The 20317-nt window shown below is 41.5% G+C and overlaps 1 protein-coding gene across 1 annotated transcript; it reads right to left on the bottom strand.

The window, feature by feature from the left end:
* Window positions 1–6595: 6595 nt before the first annotated feature.
* On the bottom strand, window positions 6596–20269 carry ARV1 (ARV1 fatty acid homeostasis modulator). Its single transcript, XM_028723992.2, has 5 exons — window positions 20136–20269; window positions 11456–11575; window positions 10668–10821; window positions 9096–9320; window positions 6596–8157 (listed from the first exon to the last, which is right to left on the bottom strand). The coding sequence occupies exons 1-5, from the start codon at window positions 20232–20234 to the stop codon at window positions 8051–8053; spliced, it is 705 nt and encodes a 234-aa protein (XP_028579825.1). The 5' UTR covers window positions 20235–20269; the 3' UTR covers window positions 6596–8050.
* Window positions 20270–20317: the final 48 nt, after the last annotated feature.

Raw genomic sequence — 20317 nt, 5'->3', positions numbered from 1 at the left:
TGAGAACCAAGGTACAACCATACCAGGATGGTCACCTGTGAGACTAGATACAGAGTAAGTCAGTTGCAATGGGACTTAAGTGTAGCTATTTTAATCTGGCTGTAACTTAGAAATTCTTACTGTGTGTAAACGTGGTGGAATTTGCTTGGCTTTGGCTTTCCACCATGTACACAAAATATATAGCAGCGGGAACACTTGAATAGCTAGTTTAACTAGTGACCCTGCAATCGTCACCAAGTAGGGCCTTTGTTGGTGACAGTGCCCACATATGGATGCAACCAATGAATTTGTAATGAGGGCACAGCCCTAGTACAGATTCTTGAATTGCAGACACCACAGTGTCCCCAATCCATCAGTAACGGGTAGCAACATGTCCCCAGGGCTACCTGCAGACAGTGGTCTGAATCTCCTTCATGCTTCACACAAGCATTGTTTTGGAGCACAATTCACACAGCAAGGAAGTTGAGCCCAAGCAACAACGCACTTATGTAGCTTCCAGAGCAGTGCACAGTCTACCTGGGACAAAGCCTGAAGCTCTATTCAGGGAGAGAATATTTGTCAAGTAACCAGAGAGAGGTGCAGTAGCAGCTGTAGACACATACTGATGGTAACAACCTCTAGCGGCTTTGCTGCTTGTTGGGAAGCAAGGAATATGCACGCATTAAAGGTAAAGGGACCCCTGACTATTAGGTCCAGTCGTGACTGATTCAGGGCTGCGGCACTCACCTCGCTTTATTGGTCAAGGGAGCCAGCGTACAGCTTCCGGGTCATGTGGTCAGCATGACTAAGCCGCTTCTGGCAAACCAGAGCAGCGCACGGAAACACCGTTTACCTTCCCGCTGGAGCGGTACCTATTTATCTACTTGCACTTTGACGTGCTTTCGAACTGCTAGGTTGGCAGGAGCTGGGACCGAGCAATGGGAGCTCACCCTGTTGCAGGGATTCGAACCGCTGACCTTCTGATCGGCAAGTCCTAGGCTCTGTGGTTTAACCCACAGCACCACCTGTGGCCCTTCATATGCACGCATAGCTGAGCCAATTGGGAAGATTGCTGCATAGACCAATAGCCTATCTGCTGCATTTGGCCCATTCCAACCACATGTCAACCCATGTGATGAATCTCCCCACCACCCTTGCTATTTTGCCTGATAGGTGAGCCTTGCTGGATAGCAGTCCACATTTCTGCATACTTCATTCCTCCCTCCCAGCCACTGCAACTGCTTCCTGCACTCCGACAGCAGCATACACCTTATTTACACATTCTGAGATAAATGCCCCTTCACAGGGAATCTACATGTTGTTGCAAGACTGGGTTTGGACCCAATCTGGCTAAGTTTTCTGGATAGCCAAAGGACATTGCGGGATTTAATCATAGAATTGTAGAGTTGGAAGGGGTCCGACCCCCCAAGGGTCATCTAGTCCAACCCCCTGCAATGCAGGAATCTCAACTAAAGCATCCATGACAGATGTTTTACATTCACTTACAGGTATTTATACCCCCCTCTTCAACTCTAAAAAGCCTTACACTTGGGAAAGAAAGCTCTTTCCAGAGTTGATGGTGGGGAATTTGGCAATCTGATGTACTTTACATATGTATATTCAACCAAGCTGCAGGGGGATATAGTCTTTTAACAAGATAGTCTTTTTAGCTGGACTATGTGCCAAGATACACACTTGTTTACTCAGGAAAGCCTTGAACTTATGCAGGCTTTTGCATTACCAAAGAAAGCAAGGGAACTGTTCTCTTTCATGACATATCTGCAAAACGTAAATCCTGCTATTGAGATTCCTATGAAACTACACAAAGTTCAGATTGCTCAACTTGGTTGTTTTGGTCTGTTTCCACATATATTGAGCATTCTTTGGAGATTCACAAAAACAGGATCTCAGGAAAGCAACGAAATGGATTCCTGCTGTGGGCTTCCCTCTGTTGTCCAAAAAAAGAAGTCAATATCTCTTGTGTCAATATTTTGAAATGTAGTTACATTTATTTTGGGTGAGCTACAGAGAATTCATTGGGATAAGCTACATTTAATGGCTTTATTAATGTCTTCAGCAGTTAAAAGAGTTATGAAGATGTTTTCAATTATGTAAAAAAGACGTAAAGACTCCAGTTTTTCTCATGAAGCAAAAATATTACAGGGAAAATGTATCATACAATGCCAGTTTAATGTTCAATACCTAAACATTAGGAAGAACTTCCTGACAGTAAGAGCTGTTTGACAGTGGAATTTGCTGCCAAGGAGTGTGGTGGAGTCTCCTTCTTTGGAGGTCTTTAAGCAGAGGCTTGACAACCATATGTCAGGAGTGCTCTGATGGTGTTTCCTGCTTGGCAGGGGGTTGGACTCGATGGCCCTTGTGGTCTATTCCAACTCTATGATTCTATGATCACCCAGAAGCCTGCCCCTCCCACCCCCAAAATATTGCTTTTAAGGCTACAATATTATGCACATTTTCCTGACAGGCAATCCCCATTAAATACAGTGGGGCTTACTTCTGAGTAACATGCATAGATCAGTAGCAGGACAGCAAAGAGGAAGAAACAGCTATGGCTGATGCCAGAGGCCAGTCAAACACCAAGACCTGGAAACCAGTAAACAGCTCACTGAGCTGGCTATGCTACCATTTTAATTTTGCATGGGATTCCTGGCAAAGCCAGATGTCGTGTATGTCTTTCTCTTATTCTGGCCTTCCCAGGAGCCCAGTTGAGAGAGAAGAACCTGTCTGTTTTCTCCTCCATTTCTGCAGTGCACAGATGAGTTGCCATTGAATAGCTGAATGCAGAGGAGTTGTGCGGGGAACCCCTCTAGGGAACCCCCAAGGGAAGAAGGCTCCGAGCCAGGGGATTGGTGGTGGGAAGACAATGTGTGGTCAGACGGAGGAGAAGACTGGGAGGAGGAGGTGTCAGTGGCAGAAGAGGTGACAAGGTTTAGTGAACCCAGGGTTTAGAAGCTGTGGCAGAGAGCAGCTCAAACTGACTCTGAAGTGGAGGCTGGAGGGGAGAGTGGCCAAGAGGGAGAGTTGAGGTTGCTGATGAATCCAGGGAGTCTCCCCCTTCTGCTGAGACCTCTCCCTCCCGGTCTACCAGAACACGCAGAGAAATCAAAAGAGCAGAGATTGATTGTGCACAGACACAGTCTCAGATTGCTTGGGAAATAACCTGGAGAGGAGGGAAGTCAGTCCTCGCAACTTCCTCATTGGGGCAAGACTTGCTGGGAAGAGTTGTTGGGATCACTAGGCTTGCTCTGTTTTGGTTTCTTTGAATTAAGCGTTAACTTACCTGACATTGTGTTTTTTATCGCTGACCTACATCTGACTCCGGCTCCTGACAGTATGTGAATTTTACCTTTATAGTAGGCTAGCTTCTATACACATCCATCTCAATCTTCAATCTAAGACAGCAAGAAGCATCAGAGTTCAAGGACACATCCCAGGCAGGAAAAATACTAGAGGTACAAAGCAGGGCTGTTGAGGGGTGTGGCTTGGGGAGCGTCCCAAGGACATAACAGCTCTGAAAGGCCACATTTTCTTCTGCAGGGCCACCAGATGTTAGTGGACTACAGCTTTCATCACTGCCTACCGCTGGTCATGCCGCTTGGGGCGGATAGTTCAGCAACATCAGGAGGCCCACAGGTTCCCCACTCCTGGTTTAGTGTTTCATGCAAAACAGGCCGGTGTTAACTATAGTACAAATTAATGTACTAAGGCTGAATTCCTATACTTGGGAGTAAATCCTTATAAACTCAGCAGGATTATTTCTCAGCAGTCATGCATAGTATTTCACTGCACTTCCCCTTATTTGGAAGTAAGTTTCATTGCACTCGGCAAACATTTTGGAAGGAGAAAGTGTTTTGACACTAAATGCTATCTTGTCCCTTTTTGCAAAGTCAAATTTTCAAGATTTAATAATGCATGTTTTATTGTGTTATGACCTCTTGTTTGTATATAACATGTCTGCTCTTAAGTCTGTGAGGTTTTATTTTGGGCAGGATCCCTCCCTCACCTCAAAAAAATGTTTATTTATCTCATCAGCCCAGTGTCCAAGCACATAGTGCTACCCCTCAAGGGTCAAAGAAACCATTCAGTGGAGTTGAGAGGACTGGCCCATGTGCAGTAATTCATGGGTTCATTTTAGACTTCCGGAGCTAGGCTCTGTCACAAACAATAATTATGCCTGTCTGAATTGTGCCAGCTATCGCTTAAACTGTTTCGACTGGTTAAACACAAGAGCCTTTTGAATCATTTAGAATCCGGCAGAGCCAGAATGGCTGTATCAAGATTCCAAGAGGAGAAATATATATTTTTAACTCCGTCTATGGCTCTTTTTGTTCAAATTCATTCAGCCTAGTCACTTCTAATTTAAAATGTACTTAATGGGAATCAAGCTGAAGATTTTAAATTAATCCAGTGAAACTTTGCTAGATTGGTAATTAAAATGACATGTTAGGATATATTAAAGAATGTAAGATTAATACACTTACACTTGGAACTTCTGGTATGGTACTAAAAGCTACCCTTTCAAGAAGCTGAAATGCAGCATAATTGATACAATACCTTTTATTGAACCACCTAGTCTATAAACCTGGAAGAAAGCATTTGAACTCCATATTTTGAAGTAAGTTTAGGTGTCCAAAGGGGTGGTGGTAGGGAATAATATAATGTTTTATGCCAACAGCAATCTTCTGTCCTTGTTGGAGGAAATTAGGTCACAAGCTCATCCACAATTTGGCATGCTGGGGGAAGAAAATCAGCAAACTGATAATTGAACTTTGTTTTGCTTCCTATGTAATTTGGTTTGAGGTGCAATCCTAGGCACACATACATGAAATAAGTTCACCTGAAGTGTGACTTTGGAGTAAACATGGGTAGGATCAGGCTGTAGGGATCCAGGTAATTTGTAATGCACTTAACATGTAGCTGTAGATCTTTGATAGGCAGTGCTGCTTTCAAATGGCAAGTGGTGGGATATTTTATTGAAAGCTCCTCCACTTGCAGTTCCAACACAGAAATGTAGAATGTCAGAGAGGCGGCTAGTAGGCCTGGGCAATACATAGGGAGCAGAATGTGATGTTGGCTTCACTTGGCGGTATATCACTGGTGAAACAGCCACCACTCCCAAGTCTCTCTGCTAGCAGCGTCCATTAGAGTTCCTTCCGCCAGTGAGGCGCCGATACAGCTTGTTCCTCCCTCTGCATCTTTTTGGTGAGGGCTTCATGAAGCTGCTCAGCTGAGGGTGGGGGGAGCACCGGGGCTGTCTCAGCTGGGGAGGGGGAACCTTCCTGATCCCCAGCTGATCTGCACAAACAAGCTGTGTTGCCCCGACCTGTTAGTGCCTGGGTGAAACCAGTTCCCAAGGTGGGAGCTGGGGCCGTTTCACCAGGTGCCTGGTGCAGGCCAATGCAGCTTGCTTTTTCAGTGCCGTGGTGTATTGACAAACCGATGTTTGGCTGGCGATATTGTTGAAAAGCTGATATTGCCCAGCCCTAGTGGCTAGACTATAACCTTCTTCCTGACATCTACTTAGAGGGGATTTTTCAAGATGGGGGCTTTCAGCTCCCCCTCCCACTTAAACAGCAAACCTGCCCACCTCCGTATCACTGAGAAACAGCTTTTGAAACTGAACAAAGCTTCAAAAGCAGTTTGAACAGCACATTAGGTCAGGTTAGCATATCTGAAGGTTAAAGATTATACAGGGTCATCACAAGTCCCTTGAAGGATACCAACCGTTTCTTAGATCCCAGCAAAAGCTTTTACAGTTATGTGCAGAGGAGAGAGATGACTGGTTGTGATCTTTTACTGTTTGCTTTTATATGGCTTTGTTGTCATCACTGTGTTATTTAATTTCTTTAAAAGAAGTAGTGCTGTGTATTGTTTTATAGATTCTGTTTTGTTCTCTCAAAGATGTAGGCCATGGAAAGTTTCCAGCCCAGCGTGGGGCTGACCGAGTTCTGGCCTCAAAGCTGCTGAGGACGGAACAACAGATGGGAGGCTGGGAAGACGCATTTTGTCAACACAGGCTAGAAGTGGCAGTTTATCATTGGTTTAAAAATATTTTTGACATTTTTAAATAGTTGCTTTTAGCTATTTTAAAGTGATCATTTCATTATTTTATTCTTTTTGTAAATCACTCTTTTTTACAATCAAGTGGAATATAAATGTTATGAAATAATAATAAAAAATAATGGCATGGACACAGATGATTGTTGTATGGGCTGTGGATATCCTGTCTACAGAAAAATTGCCTTAAGTTCAGTGGTAAAAAGAGGATTCCTGTGCCACTCGAGATACAGGGACCACCAGGAACATTTAGTCTTTAGCCTAGTTGTTGCCTTTAAGCATAATAGAGAACAGCTGACATTCTTGTCTATGTGAGAAGATCATAGACTCATAGAAGTGTAGAGCTGGAAGTGCTGCACTTGAGAACAACACTGCAATGGGGCAAAACTTATGTGATGAACCTGCCTCTGACCAGGTATTGGCTTTCCATTTTTTTCTTCTGCTTTCTGATTTGGTTTTAATAACTGAATTTTATTATATTATCTTTTATATGTAACTACTTGATAGTTCATCACAGAAATGACAAGTGACATATAAATTCTCAAAATAAAATATTCTTTGAAATGAAAGGCAGTACAGAAATGTTACCCAAAAAAGCAAGGGTAAGTAAGGATAGTAAACATCAACACAGATTCCTAATACCTCTAGTTCTGAGTCATCGAGTTCACTGCAAAGTTTATCAAACATATCAGAGGGCTTCTCATTGAACACCAAAATTCACCTAGACCACCTTCATGTTTGAACCTTATAATTAAGTATAAATAAAACAGATGCCTCAGCTTCTAAGAACACAATTCCATGGAACAGAACTGCAAAGCCATTGGGTGGGGAGCTCCAGAAGTCATCCTACCTAACCAACTTGGTTTGGGGTAAAAAATTATAATTAATAGCATATTGTTTCCCAATGTGGCAGTTAATTACAATTAATTTTGGGAGACAATTATCTATTCCAGCTACTGCCTGTTACCATTGCCCTAATTAAATATGCTATCGTCCACAGAATGAAGTTTTACTGTACATTCCAAATACACTTAAATCATACATAGGCGTCACTCATATGTACCCAGGTAGAGCTTACTTTTGAGTAAACATGTAATAAGGCTGTCAAGTTCATTTTCAGGAAAGCATAAGAACAGTACAATTCTTTATGCACTTGCTCAGAATTAAGTTCTATCACAGTACTCTCAGGTAAGTGGGTATAGGATAGCCGCTTAAATCTTTTCAAAAAGAACTTTAAATATGCCTCTTACATAAACATCAAAATTAAGAGATTTAGAAATGAAGCCCACAAAGCATCTTTATTATTTGAGTATGTATCAACATCAAATTTAAAATGTGATTATCTCTCAGATAAGTAGTGCAGCTACCAGCAATATCAAAGTAATGCCGTTGCAAAGGAAGCAAGTGCTCCAGGCTTATACATGTCTATTCAAAAGTTAACCCCACCAAATTTAATGGGGCTTACTCGTAGGTAGGTAGAGGATTTCAGCCTTAACTTTACTGCAATCAGTATGCCATGTCATAAGCATTGGTTTGCTGTTCATTCTGATGTAACAGCTTTCAAAAGGTGGTCAGACGAGGTGTCATAGGATATCATTTTGTCTCCATTTCCACATATGCTCCCCCCCCATAAAGAAACTACTAATCAGGCTTTTTAAAAATACAATACATTAAACAGTGTAGTAGAAAAATGGACCACAACTAGATCCATAAATATCTAGGACAGCAGTACCACCAGTCCAAGACATTTTTGACAAATGAAAAATACTGAAGTACGTTATAGAACTAATTACATTCCATCAGTGCATCATTGCACTCTTCATATTACTATCTCCTCTTCAGCATGGAACGTTTTCTTTATGTTCATTGTCTCTTTACCACTGCATTTATAACAAACAGGTAGTAAACAGTGTCAAAATAAATGACTCAAAAAACATCATTTCCTTTATATCTTCAAGTAATTCCACCTAAAACAAACTAAATCAAGATTGCTTCAAACATTCCATCCTATCCTCTGGAACAAGCTGATGATAGCATTTTCAAAAATTAATCCACTCACAATAGCCACCAGACAAAGTTTTCGGCTTGTATTCAAGGTAACTGCAAAAGAAAGGAAAAATCACATTTCTAGTTAATATGTGACGGCTATGTGAATAAAATACACAGGACTGGGAACAGGTAGTGTTAAACATTATCACAGTTGCAAACTAATCATTTAAGCAGGAGTGGGCAACCTTTGTTCCATCAAGGGCTGAATTCTTTTGGAGCTAATCTCTCAAGGCTGCATGCAGTGGGGGTCAGGACTTATCACCCCCCCCCATCTGTTAATACTATCACCACCCAAAACCTCCCTCCCTCACATTATCCCTCTATCCCTCCCCCTCCAATCTTTTCTTTCTTTCTTTCTTTCTTTCTTTCTTTCTTTCTTTCTTTCTTTCTCCCTCTCTCTCTCTTTCTCCCTCTGCCACCTCACTTTTGCCTTCCAAGGGACCACAACTGCACTAAGGGAAAATGGCACAATTTTGGCCCAGCATTCCTTTCTAGTAATCTAGTCATTTCTGTGAGATCTTTTGCAACCCAGTTCCTTCTCAGTGATCCAGCCTTCACCATTATTGCCAGGAAAATGAGAAAGAGGCAGTCCAGACTGACCACAAAGCACAGTAGAAAGAGTCTTTCCAAAGGACACTGTACTACTCTACCTACCATGCTCTGCGGTTTGGCACCTGCCTCTCTCTTGTTCTTTTTTGTGGCAATTAGATGTTTATGAAAGAACTGCATTACTTGGGGGCAGTGAAGAAGCAACACTGTCCTTGTGCCACCAGCTAGATCATTGGGAAGGAACCCACTTTTCCTGAAATACTGCATCAGTGATACAGAACACCTCTATACTTGCTAGAACAGACAAGGGCAAACAGACTGGTTTACCCAAGTATGGGATGTAACGCATATGAACAAACTAACATAATAGTACATGTTCAAGGCAAAAGGAAAAACTGTTATTCCTTTGGAATATTGTGCAATTATTATTGTAATAATACCTCTAATTGCTTGCGAGTTTGAGGTCAAGACGAACACTTTAATGAGCAAGAGGCACAAATGAGTATAGTCATGTTCCCAAATAACAGCTGGAATCAACAGAAGTTTTCCATAGCTGGATAGCAGCAATGCTTTCAGAAGAAAGGTGAAATCTGCCTTGGTTGTCAGGACTACAGCTCTTGCTAGCCACAAAGCAGTGAAGATGCCAATCAAAAAGGCAGTTTGTTCTGAATGAGAGAGAGAGAGATATTAAGGCATTTATTAAACAGTTAGTCATTAGAAGGTATACCAGACATTTTACTACATAAATTCGCTAGGTGCCTTTAAGTAGTTTTCTGTGGAAAAGAGTACATTTTGGGTTGGATTAGATGTAGCACGATGTATGTATGACATTTGCTAGTTACTTTACCTTGCCCAAGGCAACTCAAAGCAACTTACAAACAAATGAACAAAAAACCCCATATAGATACATTAAAACCAGTTGCGGAGGGGAGGGGGAAACCCCAACAACTTCAGAGAATGAGCAGGGGGAAGGAGGCAGTCCCTAGGCACCATGCTTTGTGGAAGTTTAAGATGTGATAACCAAGACTTTGCACTGTGCTTAGAAATGGGGAGCTAGGCATGACTAAAATTAGAAATGGCCAGAAACAGGCACAATTGACACACCAGCTGAAGCTGAGCAAAATTACTCCTGGTCACACAGTCACTGAATATCCAGGAGCAGAGCTGGGCCTATGAGCACTCCCAAACTATGAACCTCATCTTTCAAAGGGAGCACAGCCCCATAACACCTCTGTCATGTCCAAACTGAGTTTCAGCTTGTTTGCCTGTATGTATGTAGCTTATCAGTAACCTCAAGGAATGGTTCAAAGCCTCCACACCCTCCCTGTGAAATGTTAAGCTGATAGAGAGCTGCATACCATTCACACACTAGTGACAACCAACTTCAAACTTCTGGGTAACCTCTTCTATGAGATTTAAGGTCGATATTAAAGAGCATAAGGCACAGCCTTGAACCCTGTTAGACACCACCAGTCATCCAAGTGCATGTCAACCCACCACTGAACCACCACCTAGTTCTGCTCCCCATCACAATTTTGCAACTGGCTTCAAATGGTGGCTCCTGGGATTGTAGTGGGAAAACAGTAGAACTGGAAGCCCGAGACCTGCTCACCTCAATGCAGGTAGTAATTGTTCCAATTTGAAAGGAGTATGAAAAACGAGTAATTTTCACAAGGCTAATCAAGGGGCTTTGGGCTGAAAATGCATTTGGGCTCTGTCTCCCAGACCCAACCCCAACATTCTCTGCTGTAAAATACTTGCACTCACAAGTGCCCTGCAATACTTTTTCATACACCATTCAGATTGGTGGAATACTGTCAATTCTTGATTGTTGACCATCCTCCAAGCAGATTATGTGAAGTCAAGTGAGACATTATGGAAAAATAAACTAACAGTACAACACACCCATTTTACACTAATAATTACAATGCATTCAAACCAGTTTAAAATGTTTAGATAAAAAGAACCTAGAAAGAATATTTGGAGAAATGACAAATTATACTGGATCTTACCCAGAGACGCTATCCCAAACATTCGATAAAAATCCCATTCCTTGGCATATCTAATTAAATCATCAGGTTCAGTGCTTTGGCTTGAATCCTGTAACTGCAACCATCTGATATAAGCCTCACAAAGCAAACAGAATATGCAAAGCTTCCCATGAATCTGAAATATGAAATAGCATTAGTTTCAGAGGCCCATGGACACCAGGCATTCAACACTATTGTTTACCATTACAAACTATGTTGTTTTTTGCAAGTTTTATTGGTGTTAGATGCATAAGTCATCATATAAGTCAGCTGTCTCATACTAGAAGACGCAGAATGGAAAAAGGAAAGACGGAAGGAGCCTAACTGAGGGCTGCCTCAGTTGTGATGGTGCACACATCTTTCCCATCCAGGGACTTGCAACATACATATGGAAATGCACTGACTGCAAGAATAACTAAATGTTACTTGGCTCATAATCAGACTTCTGAATAACAGAACATCTTCCAGAGCACTGCTACACACGGTGCTGCCCAAGGAGCTCAATTATTATTCATTCAGTTAATATGTTATATGGGCTTTAGAGTGACTTTCAAGAGTTGTAATTATTTTTTGCCATGGTGGGTAACAGGACAAGACAAAACTTCCAGAAAAGGATGCAAGCTGAAGTTAATACAAGTACTACATGGAAAGGAAGAAGGAAAGACCAGTTTCACACCAAATATTTTCATTATGCCTCTCATAACTTTCTAACAAGAACCGCATATCTTACACTAAATTAAGATAAGAAGGGAAAGCCCCCAGGAACTTACATTTATCTTCGTATTGAACAATATATGTCTATAAGCCTGTGCTTTGCATAAGATAGCATTAATTAAGATGATAACAGGATCATATTCTATATACTTGTCCACTGGTTTCTGACAGGATTTCTGAAAGCAACAGAGCAAGAGCAAGTTAAAAACATCACACAGTAATATTGCAGTGATATAGATACCATTAAAGCTCTTGATAATTCCATGTAGCCTCATTTTCAGTCTAATACAACAAAAAAATTCATCTGAAAATGCTGCCTTGATAGCAAAATATTTATACCTTCACAATTCATCCAACCATAGTGTTGGATATGGTGCATGTTTTTGACTCAGCACACCGAGTTGCAGTGATGAACTGCCAGACATAGAAAAATGCATAGAAGCTCATAAAATATTACCACCAAGGCTGTCTATTTTTATCCACGTGAACAGGAATTTACATTTCAATATTTCATCATACACTGTTGAAAGACAGATATTTTAGGCTTAATTCTATTCTACTTATTAGATCGAAACAGTGTCATGTGGTATACAAGATGATCTGCAAGGACCATAAAAATATCTGTAAGCTTCTTTGAGTCCCTGTCAAGGAAAAAGGTGGGGCATAAATTGATGATGATGATGATGATGATCCAGTCCTTCAGTGCTTGGCACAGATGCATTCCAGAATTGCAGTAGTCATAGCCCATGGGGCGATGGTGTGTTGTAGCAGCAGCAGCAGCAGCAGCAGCACTAAAGACAAGCTTAATGTTAATAATTATTAGAAAGGGACTAAAAAATAAAATAGCAAATGCCAAATTAATATTATATGCCTGTGGTATGTCCACATACAGTTAATGTGTTCCTGATACCATCATCTCAAAAGTATTGTCGAGCTGGAAAAGACTAATAAAGGCAGACTGATAGAGGCTCATAAAATTATGGACGATGGAGAGAGAATGTGTAGGAACAAATTATTTTCCCTCCCAAAACAAAAGTCTGTGTTCTTCAGTGAAATTGGTTGGGGTCCACAAACACCATCACCAAGTAGCTAGCAGTGAAAACTATAACTAGTGAGAGATTATTCTGCCATGTATACACTATGACTGGAGTATCTACATTTTCAAAAAACCACCAGCAACAAAGCATAGCAGATAGTAATCCCCCCCCCCCCCGAATAGCAATAGAGTGCTTTTGTACTGGAATTTTTTATTAGTGTCATGTGCTTGAGGAGAAGGGTTGTTACAAACCCCAGATGTGTATATACTGCCCAATGTTCTAAAAACTCCTTGCCAGGCAATGATGATACAGAAACATTATATTTGCCTCCTTGTATCAGGAAGCAAGGGTGCCTCACCAGTCACTAGAAATAATGGTTGGCTGCTGTATTGTTGGATAAACTCATGACCATATCACAATGTACACTGATAGGAATAATTTCTCTCTCGTGGTATTGCTACTTAATAAAATTTTATTTGACAAAGATGTTAAAATTGTACCCAGCAAAATAGAAAGAGACACTTGTTACCTGAAAATGAAAAGTATGTGCCAACAGCAAGAACAATCAGTCATATCAAAGCATTCATGTTCATGCAAAATTTATAAAATCTGCCAACTTCTTTTATGCAAGCAAATACTGGATTTTATATACTTTCTGCTGAAGGAATTGCTTTTGTCCAGAAGACAGATAACATGTAGCAAAGGCTATAAAACAGCACCTCCATTTTAGTTTTTATGTGAGGAAAATACATTTTTCTAGTGGTTAAATGATAATAAAATGCTGCCAAAGGACAGTTTGACATTGAAAAGATGTGACAGTAGTTAAAATGTGTTTTATTACCATCTTTCAGTGCAGCTTCTTTTATCTAGCTTTCCCATCAACTACCTTGGCTGCCAGTTATTATTAATAAAAAAGCAAGCTTTACATCATGCTGTAAGCCTTACGGACATCCAGTTTGCAATTTATATTATGGTATGTACTGAGCAGGACCTCAGCTAGCTAGGTTCTACCCTTTTCCCCATCCAAATAAGAGCTTATCAGCCTCAACTTGGTGTCCACACTATTCCCCATTTTCAGAATGATGGATCACTGTTGGGGAGATGCTTAAGTGGTTTTAAACTTGTGCTCTGAAGATTCTTCAGTGATTAGTTAGCTATTGCTAACTGGCACATTCTGGAATTTTCTGCTATCGGAATATTGTTCGTGTTCTAGGCCAAAACCTCATTCCATGCAAAAAATCAGCAAATGCCAACAGACCAGGACAGCACCTATGTTTCTGCCTCCTCTGCCAATGTTTCCCTTCTCACTGTAGACAATTAAGAAAGGATATGAGGGGAAAGCCCCTCCTATAAAAACTCCTATTTTTATTACTATTTTGCAACCCATTCTTATGTTGTCTGAGCTTGTTTCCCTGTTACTTTTTTATTCCACACCACATACTGGGACTTAGAACACTTCATAATGGTCATCATGACAAATATATAAATATATTTAAATGCCATCATAAGCCTAGCCATACAATATTCTTAAATACATTCTATTTCAAATTTTATTATTGCTTGGTGTTTTTAGACCATAAGCTGCACTGAAGTTGATGACAGTGGCGTAGTGTGGGTTGTCAGCACCCGGGGCAAGGCAAGTAATTTGCGCCCCCTAACCCGTGGAGAGTGAGTGAGCCAGGTAGGGGCAGAGAGCTGCGAGTGTGAGCGCCCCCCCCCCCCCGATGTTGCGCCTGGTGCTACGCCACTGGTTGATGATGAGAAGAGAGAGTCATTTGTTAAGCGGCATGCAATACAGGGAAAGCAGAGTGTTAGAATGTTTGGGTGAGGAAGATCCAGAAATAAAGGGATGTACAGGAAACAGCCAGGACAGTAGGAATACAAGACAGAGGAAATACAAGAAAGAGCAGAGTAAGAGGCAAGATCAAGAGAAATAAACTGATACCCTATTTGCACCATACATTTACAGCTCTATTATACCACTTTAAGTAGTCATACCTTTCCTCAAATAATCCTAGAAGTTGTAGTTTGTTAAGTGTTTGGAGAGACAACCCCCATTTTCCTTAAAAAGGTAAAGGTAAAGGGACCCCTGACCATTTGGTCCAGTCTGGGGTTGTGGTGCTCATCTCGCTCTATAGGCCGAGGGAGCCGCTGTTTGTCTGCAGACAGCTTCCGGGTCATGTGGCCAGCATGACTAAGCTGCTTCTGGTGAACCAGAGCAGCGCATGGAAACGCCGTTTACCTTCCCGCCGGAGCGGTACCTATTTATCTACTTGCACTTTAACGTGCTTTTACAGAGTTACAATTCCCAGAGTGCTTAAACAATCCAATCATCTTCCCTGGGAACTCTGGAAACTGTAGCTCTGTGAGGGGAATAGGATGTCCCAACAACACTCTGAACACTTAAACTGCAGTTCCCAGGATTCTTTGGGGGAAGCTATTACTGTTTAAGGGGGTATGATACTACTGTATTTTTAAATGTGCTGTACAGATGGGGAATATATAAGGATACAGAAAGGTAGGAGTTTTAATTTCTGTTATTAACTTTCTGCACAAATAGTTCATCAAGAGTAAGACAATATTTTCAGACCCTGAGAGGCAGATATTTGTTTAGACAGCTCTTAACTACAACTAGGTTCATAGAGAAAATGTGCACAAGTTGCACAGGTTTTTTTTTCCTTTTATTTTTTACAACGTTTTGATAAAGAGGCTCTCTATGTTCATGGTATGTGCCTTCAAGCTCTACAGAAGAAAAAGCCAGTGTCAACTCTACCTTAGAAACTTGGTGTTCAAAGTGCACAGTGCTGACAAGCAACACAACAAAATTCCTAAAGTAAGAGGCAGAAAATGCTAAATGGCAGCATCAGATACCATGAGAAGTACAAGAGGTAAGTGAAAGGAAAGCACAAGGCATAGGCATCCTGAAGCCCCACAAATCTAGCTAGAAAGATGTCCATAGATGAGTAGTACAGCAAGGGACAAGACAATTTGAAGATCCTTTGCTTTGCTAGACAAAATGAGCTGCAGTTTATATTAAATTTTATTTCTAAAAATGTTTGTAGTCAAGACAGATAATGAAGAATGCTTGGATAAAAATTCATTGCAACACTCATCCTTTGGGAGGTAGAAACAGGAAAGAGTTAAAAGAAAATAAAAAGAGAAAGCCAATTAGCCAGGCGCTTGATGAGCCTGAAACAGAGAGATGGACTAAGGACATGTTTAATTAAATATAGCATGAACTCTATTAAGGAACAGATTATAACTATAATTAAATGAAGTCATGCTGGTTTTTCAAAACAGGAAATCAGAAAGCATGTTCTAAGAACAACAGATGAAAAACAGGTACAGGATGCAAAACTCAAGAGGTCCTTCATCCTTATTCAGCTTCAGATCCTTTACAGTGGTGCCCTGCAAGACGAATGCCTCGCAAGACGAAAAACCCGCTAGACGAAAGGGTTTTCCATTTCGGAGGCGCTTCGCAAGACGAATTTCCCTATGGGCGTGCTTCGCAAGACGAAAACGTCTTGCGAGTCTCGCCATTTCCCCCCCGCTTTCCCCCCCCTTTTTCAAAGCCGCTAAGCCGTTAATAGCCTTTTAACAGCTTAGCTGCTAAGCCTTTAATAGCCGCTAAGCCGCTAAATCGCTAATAGCGCTAATCCGCTTAGCCGCTAATGGGGTTGCTTCGCAAGACGAAAAAACCGCTAGACGAAGAGAATCGCGGAACGGATTGTTTTCATCTTGCGAGGCACCACTGTATTTGCATTGTATGTTAAATATCTGAAACTGAATAAGCAAAAATTCAAATATATTTTGATAACTAAAGTTTAGCTGTTTGGTTATCAAAAAATTATCCTATGTGAACTGCCCTAAGATTAATAATGATAATAATAATTTATTCAGATGCTTTCGGAATACGCAGGCATAAAGCTTACTTAAGTACATACACAAAGTTACATGGTTTTTCATAAGCCTTACAAGTTGAAGGAACCCCCTCTCCCCCACCCCTTTAAACACACAACAGGGCATTCTCTAAATAACAGTGCATTAAGTACATTCTACAATTTATGGAGACATATATTACACTTGAGTCCCCGTTTTGTGTATAAAATCAACAAAGCAAAATTCATGCTATAAGCCTGTCAGAGATGTATTCTATCAGTCTTTGATAAAGAACTGCACTCAAATAACTGCGTAACAAGTAAGTCTAGATGAACCAATACCCCAATTTCTTTTTCTGAACTGCAGTCATGAACAATAAAGGTTGTTCGGGCAGTGATTTGATTACAAAGGCAAACCACATTGAAGTTTTATTACAATCAAGTGGTATATGAATCTAGTTAGTTAGTTAAAGGTAAAGGGACCCCTGACTGTTAGGTCCAGTCACAGATGACTCTAGGGTTGTGGCGCTCATCTCGCTCTATAGGCCGAGTAGCCGGCGTTTGTCCACAGACTGCTTCTGGGTCATGTGGCTAGCATGACTAAGCCGCTTCTGGCGAACCAGAGCAGCGCACGGAAACGCCGTTTACCTTCCCGCCAGAGTGGTACCTATTTATCTACTTGCACTTGACGTGCTTTCGAACTGCTAGGTTAGCAGGAGATGGGAATGAGCAATGGGAGCTCACCCCATCGCAGGGATTCAAACTGCCGACCTTCTGATCAGAAAGCCCTAGGCTCTGTGGTTTAGACCACAGCACCTAGTTAGTTAGTTAGTTAGTTAGTTAGTTAGTTAGTTGAATGAATGAATGAATGATTTTTAGAAGATACAGAAAGGACGAGGGGGAGACCAGTTATATCTGAGCCTTCCATCAGCAGAAAGGCTCCTGAAGCTTATGGAATAAATTTGGGGGGCACACACAGCAGGTTGCAGGGAAGTAGAATAGGCAAAAACTGCTTCTCTCCCCATTACACTGTACAAAAGAGCTATTCATAAGCACAAAGAATGTCATTGGATACAACCCATTGTAACTGCAATACAGTGCCAGTGGAGCTGTACCCTCAAGTCAGCATAATGAAGGAATTGCCAATTTTTGGAGGCCTATGGACATATATCTGCAAACTGGAAAAAAACTGTTGTTAGTGCCATATACACTACTATCTATATTAATGGTTACAATACAATGTTTCCTCCAAGTCTAATTTCAACTGGGACACATGCACAGTGGGCATCTGGGAAAGCCTCTGTGAGTGCATGTGTGCCTGTGGGTACCAAATTCCTGGCATAATGGAAAGCAGCGGATCTAGCTCAAGGCCAGTGGATCATCTTTTACCATTTATACAGTGTTTTTATTTAAATAAATTAAACCAAAAACCAAAAATACAGCCACTGCCCAAAAGGTTACAAACCAGTAAGATAAAAACATAAAACAGGATATGGCAAGAAATAGGAAATATTTTGGTTGCTTTCTGCCCTGCCGCCACATGCAGTGTTGATTTATTTGCGCAGAGGTACAAAGAAAGTAGGATACAGTGGAAGAGCTTCTGTTGTATCTTTCCTTCACCAAAACACAGTACAAGTGAGAGAGATCCTAAGGGATGGGGCACTCCTGATAAAATGATTTTTGTATTCTTAATCCAAAATGTAAAAACTAAAATACAAAGAAGAACTAGATACAATTTATTTAAAAACAAATTAAGGAAGGCAAAAAAATAGGACAGAAACACATGGATCAGAAATGGCTAAAAAAAAATGGAAATGAGAGGTTTCAGATATCAGAACTCATCAATGCCTCATTAACAGATGGGGCGGTACTTCCTGTACTTCTGAAGGAGTCAGTAATGAAACCATTGTCTGAAAAGCCTGGTCTAGATTCCTTGGCTTTGGGGAATCCATTCAGTCCCAAACCTACAATATTTGAACAAGGTATTGGAGGACACCAGTTATTAGTTCTATTCCAGGCCAAACTTAGAGAAAAACTGCCTCAAATGACTTTAACCCACAGAGGATGATAGAAAGCCCAATGGGACTTAAAGGCACAATCTTTCCTGGGAGGACAGACCCAGAAGGTGGTACTAGGGGACTTTCATTCTTCATTCTTTGGCCACTGAAATTTCTAGTGCCTCAAGTTCTTTCTTCTCCCTCATGCTTATCAACATTTATATGCAATACATAGGCTTGGGCTGATAGCGGCTATCAGAGGAAGCAGTACTTCTCTTCCCTACCACCTAATATGATAGTTTTAACGCTAAACAAGTGTCTTGGGTTGATAGCAGGCTGCATGAGAGCTAACAAGATGAAGCTTCATCCACATAGAATGTTATGGCTTAGGAAACATGCTAATTTTGATGGAGGCTGAGATCTGACTTTGGCCTCAGTACTATCTATTGAGGCACTGGTGGTGCTGGTTGCTAGGAGTGGTTTTTTAGCAGTTTAGGCTGGTTCAGCAACTATGGCCCTACCTAGAGAAAGCTGACTTTGTGGCCTAGCTGACCTAGCCACATTGATGCATGCCTTGACTGCATACATGTCGGATTACTATAATGCACTATATGTTGTTCCCTCCCTTGATGACTGTTCAGAAATGACAACTGGTACAGAATGCAGCAGCTAGAACACTTGTGAAAGCTGAGTGTGCAGATTATAGAACAACAACAACAACAACAACAATTTATTTGTACCCTGCCCATCTGACCGTGTTGGCCCAGTCACTCCAGCATATATAAAAACATAGTAAAACATTAAACCTTATAAAGTTTCCCTATACAGATGTCTCCTAAATATATATATACAGTGGTACCTCGGTTTACGAACTTAATCCGTTCCGGAAGTCCGTTCTTAAACTGAAACCATTCTTAAACCAAGGCGCGCTTTTCCTAATAAGACCTCCTGCCGCCAGTGCCCTTCCACCGTTCGAATTCCATTCTTAGACCAAGGTAAAGTTCACAAACCGGGACACTACTTCCGGTTTTGCGGAGTTTGTAAACTGAATCATTCGTAAACAGGACTGTTCTTAAACTGAGGTACCACTGTAATTACTCATCTGTTTGACATCTGATGGGATGGTATTCCACAGGGTGGGCGCCACTACCGAGAAGGCCCTCTGCCATGTAAACACAGTAGCAACCATCCAAATTATACTGGGGTTTGAATGATCAAGTTCTACTAAAGGTCTAGGTAAATAAGATACATTTTTACGTGACAGGCTGAACAACCCTGAGAACACCTGTGCCTTGAAGGGGAGAGAATTCCACTGTCAGGTGAGAGACAAGGAAGGCTGACTTCCATGAACCACACTATGAACTCTGCTTGCTGGTGAGACTAAAAGACTCCCTCCACCCATCTCTATCTAAGGGCTTGCCCTGCCGCACTTATGCAAAGTCTAAACACCTCACTTCAGTTCCACGCACGCACGTGGGCAACCATGTGCAACCCCCCACGTGGACTGCCATAGTACAACCCACATGCCTTTTCCTACTTGCAGAATTAGCAATCCTAAAACGTACCCATAAAAGGCGGATACAAGTACGTTGTTGTTGTTGTTGTTACTGTATTTGAAGTGCAGCCAATCCATATTCTAGTTACTGAAGAGTTCGGAAAACTATTCGTATACGTTGTAATCTATTACTAACCCCACCCCCGTCTCCCTTCCATGGACAAGTATCTCTGCCACCCCGATACATTCCTTTTGGTCAGTCAGCCCCCCTCTATTTCCTTCCGATCTCCTCGCTCGGCCCGATACTTCTCTCTCAAAACATGACTCACGCAGATAGAAATACGCAGCACGCCACGCTGGTAATCCTTGTACAGCTCAGGAGCCTTCCTACTGCACTCAATGCACCTATAAGCTCCGGGTTCTTCCATCTCCCTCGGGAGCCCTGAGCCGCAAGATCCCGTTGCCACAGAAACGGCCGTCCCCTCTCCTCGGCCTCGTTCACTTCCGGGTT

Source organism: Podarcis muralis, chromosome 3 (genome assembly GCF_964188315.1).
Source record: "Podarcis muralis chromosome 3, rPodMur119.hap1.1, whole genome shotgun sequence".
Taxonomy (NCBI): domain Eukaryota; kingdom Metazoa; phylum Chordata; class Lepidosauria; order Squamata; family Lacertidae; genus Podarcis; species Podarcis muralis.
Note: the sequence above shows the minus strand (reverse complement) of the source record. Positions and strands in the feature narration are given on the sequence as shown.

Coding starts and splice junctions, on each gene's coding strand:
- ARV1 (XM_028723992.2), bottom strand. CDS start 20,234: ATGGAAGAACCCGGAGCTTATAGGTGCATTGAGTGCAGTAGGAAGGCT. Junction 10,822..11,455: donor TGTTCAATACGAAGATAAAT/GTAAGTTCCTGG, acceptor TTCATATTTCAG/ATTCATGGGAAGCTTTGCAT. Junction 8,158..9,095: donor AAACTCGCAAGCAATTAGAG/GTATTATTACAA, acceptor TTTCTTTTGCAG/TTACCTTGAATACAAGCCGA.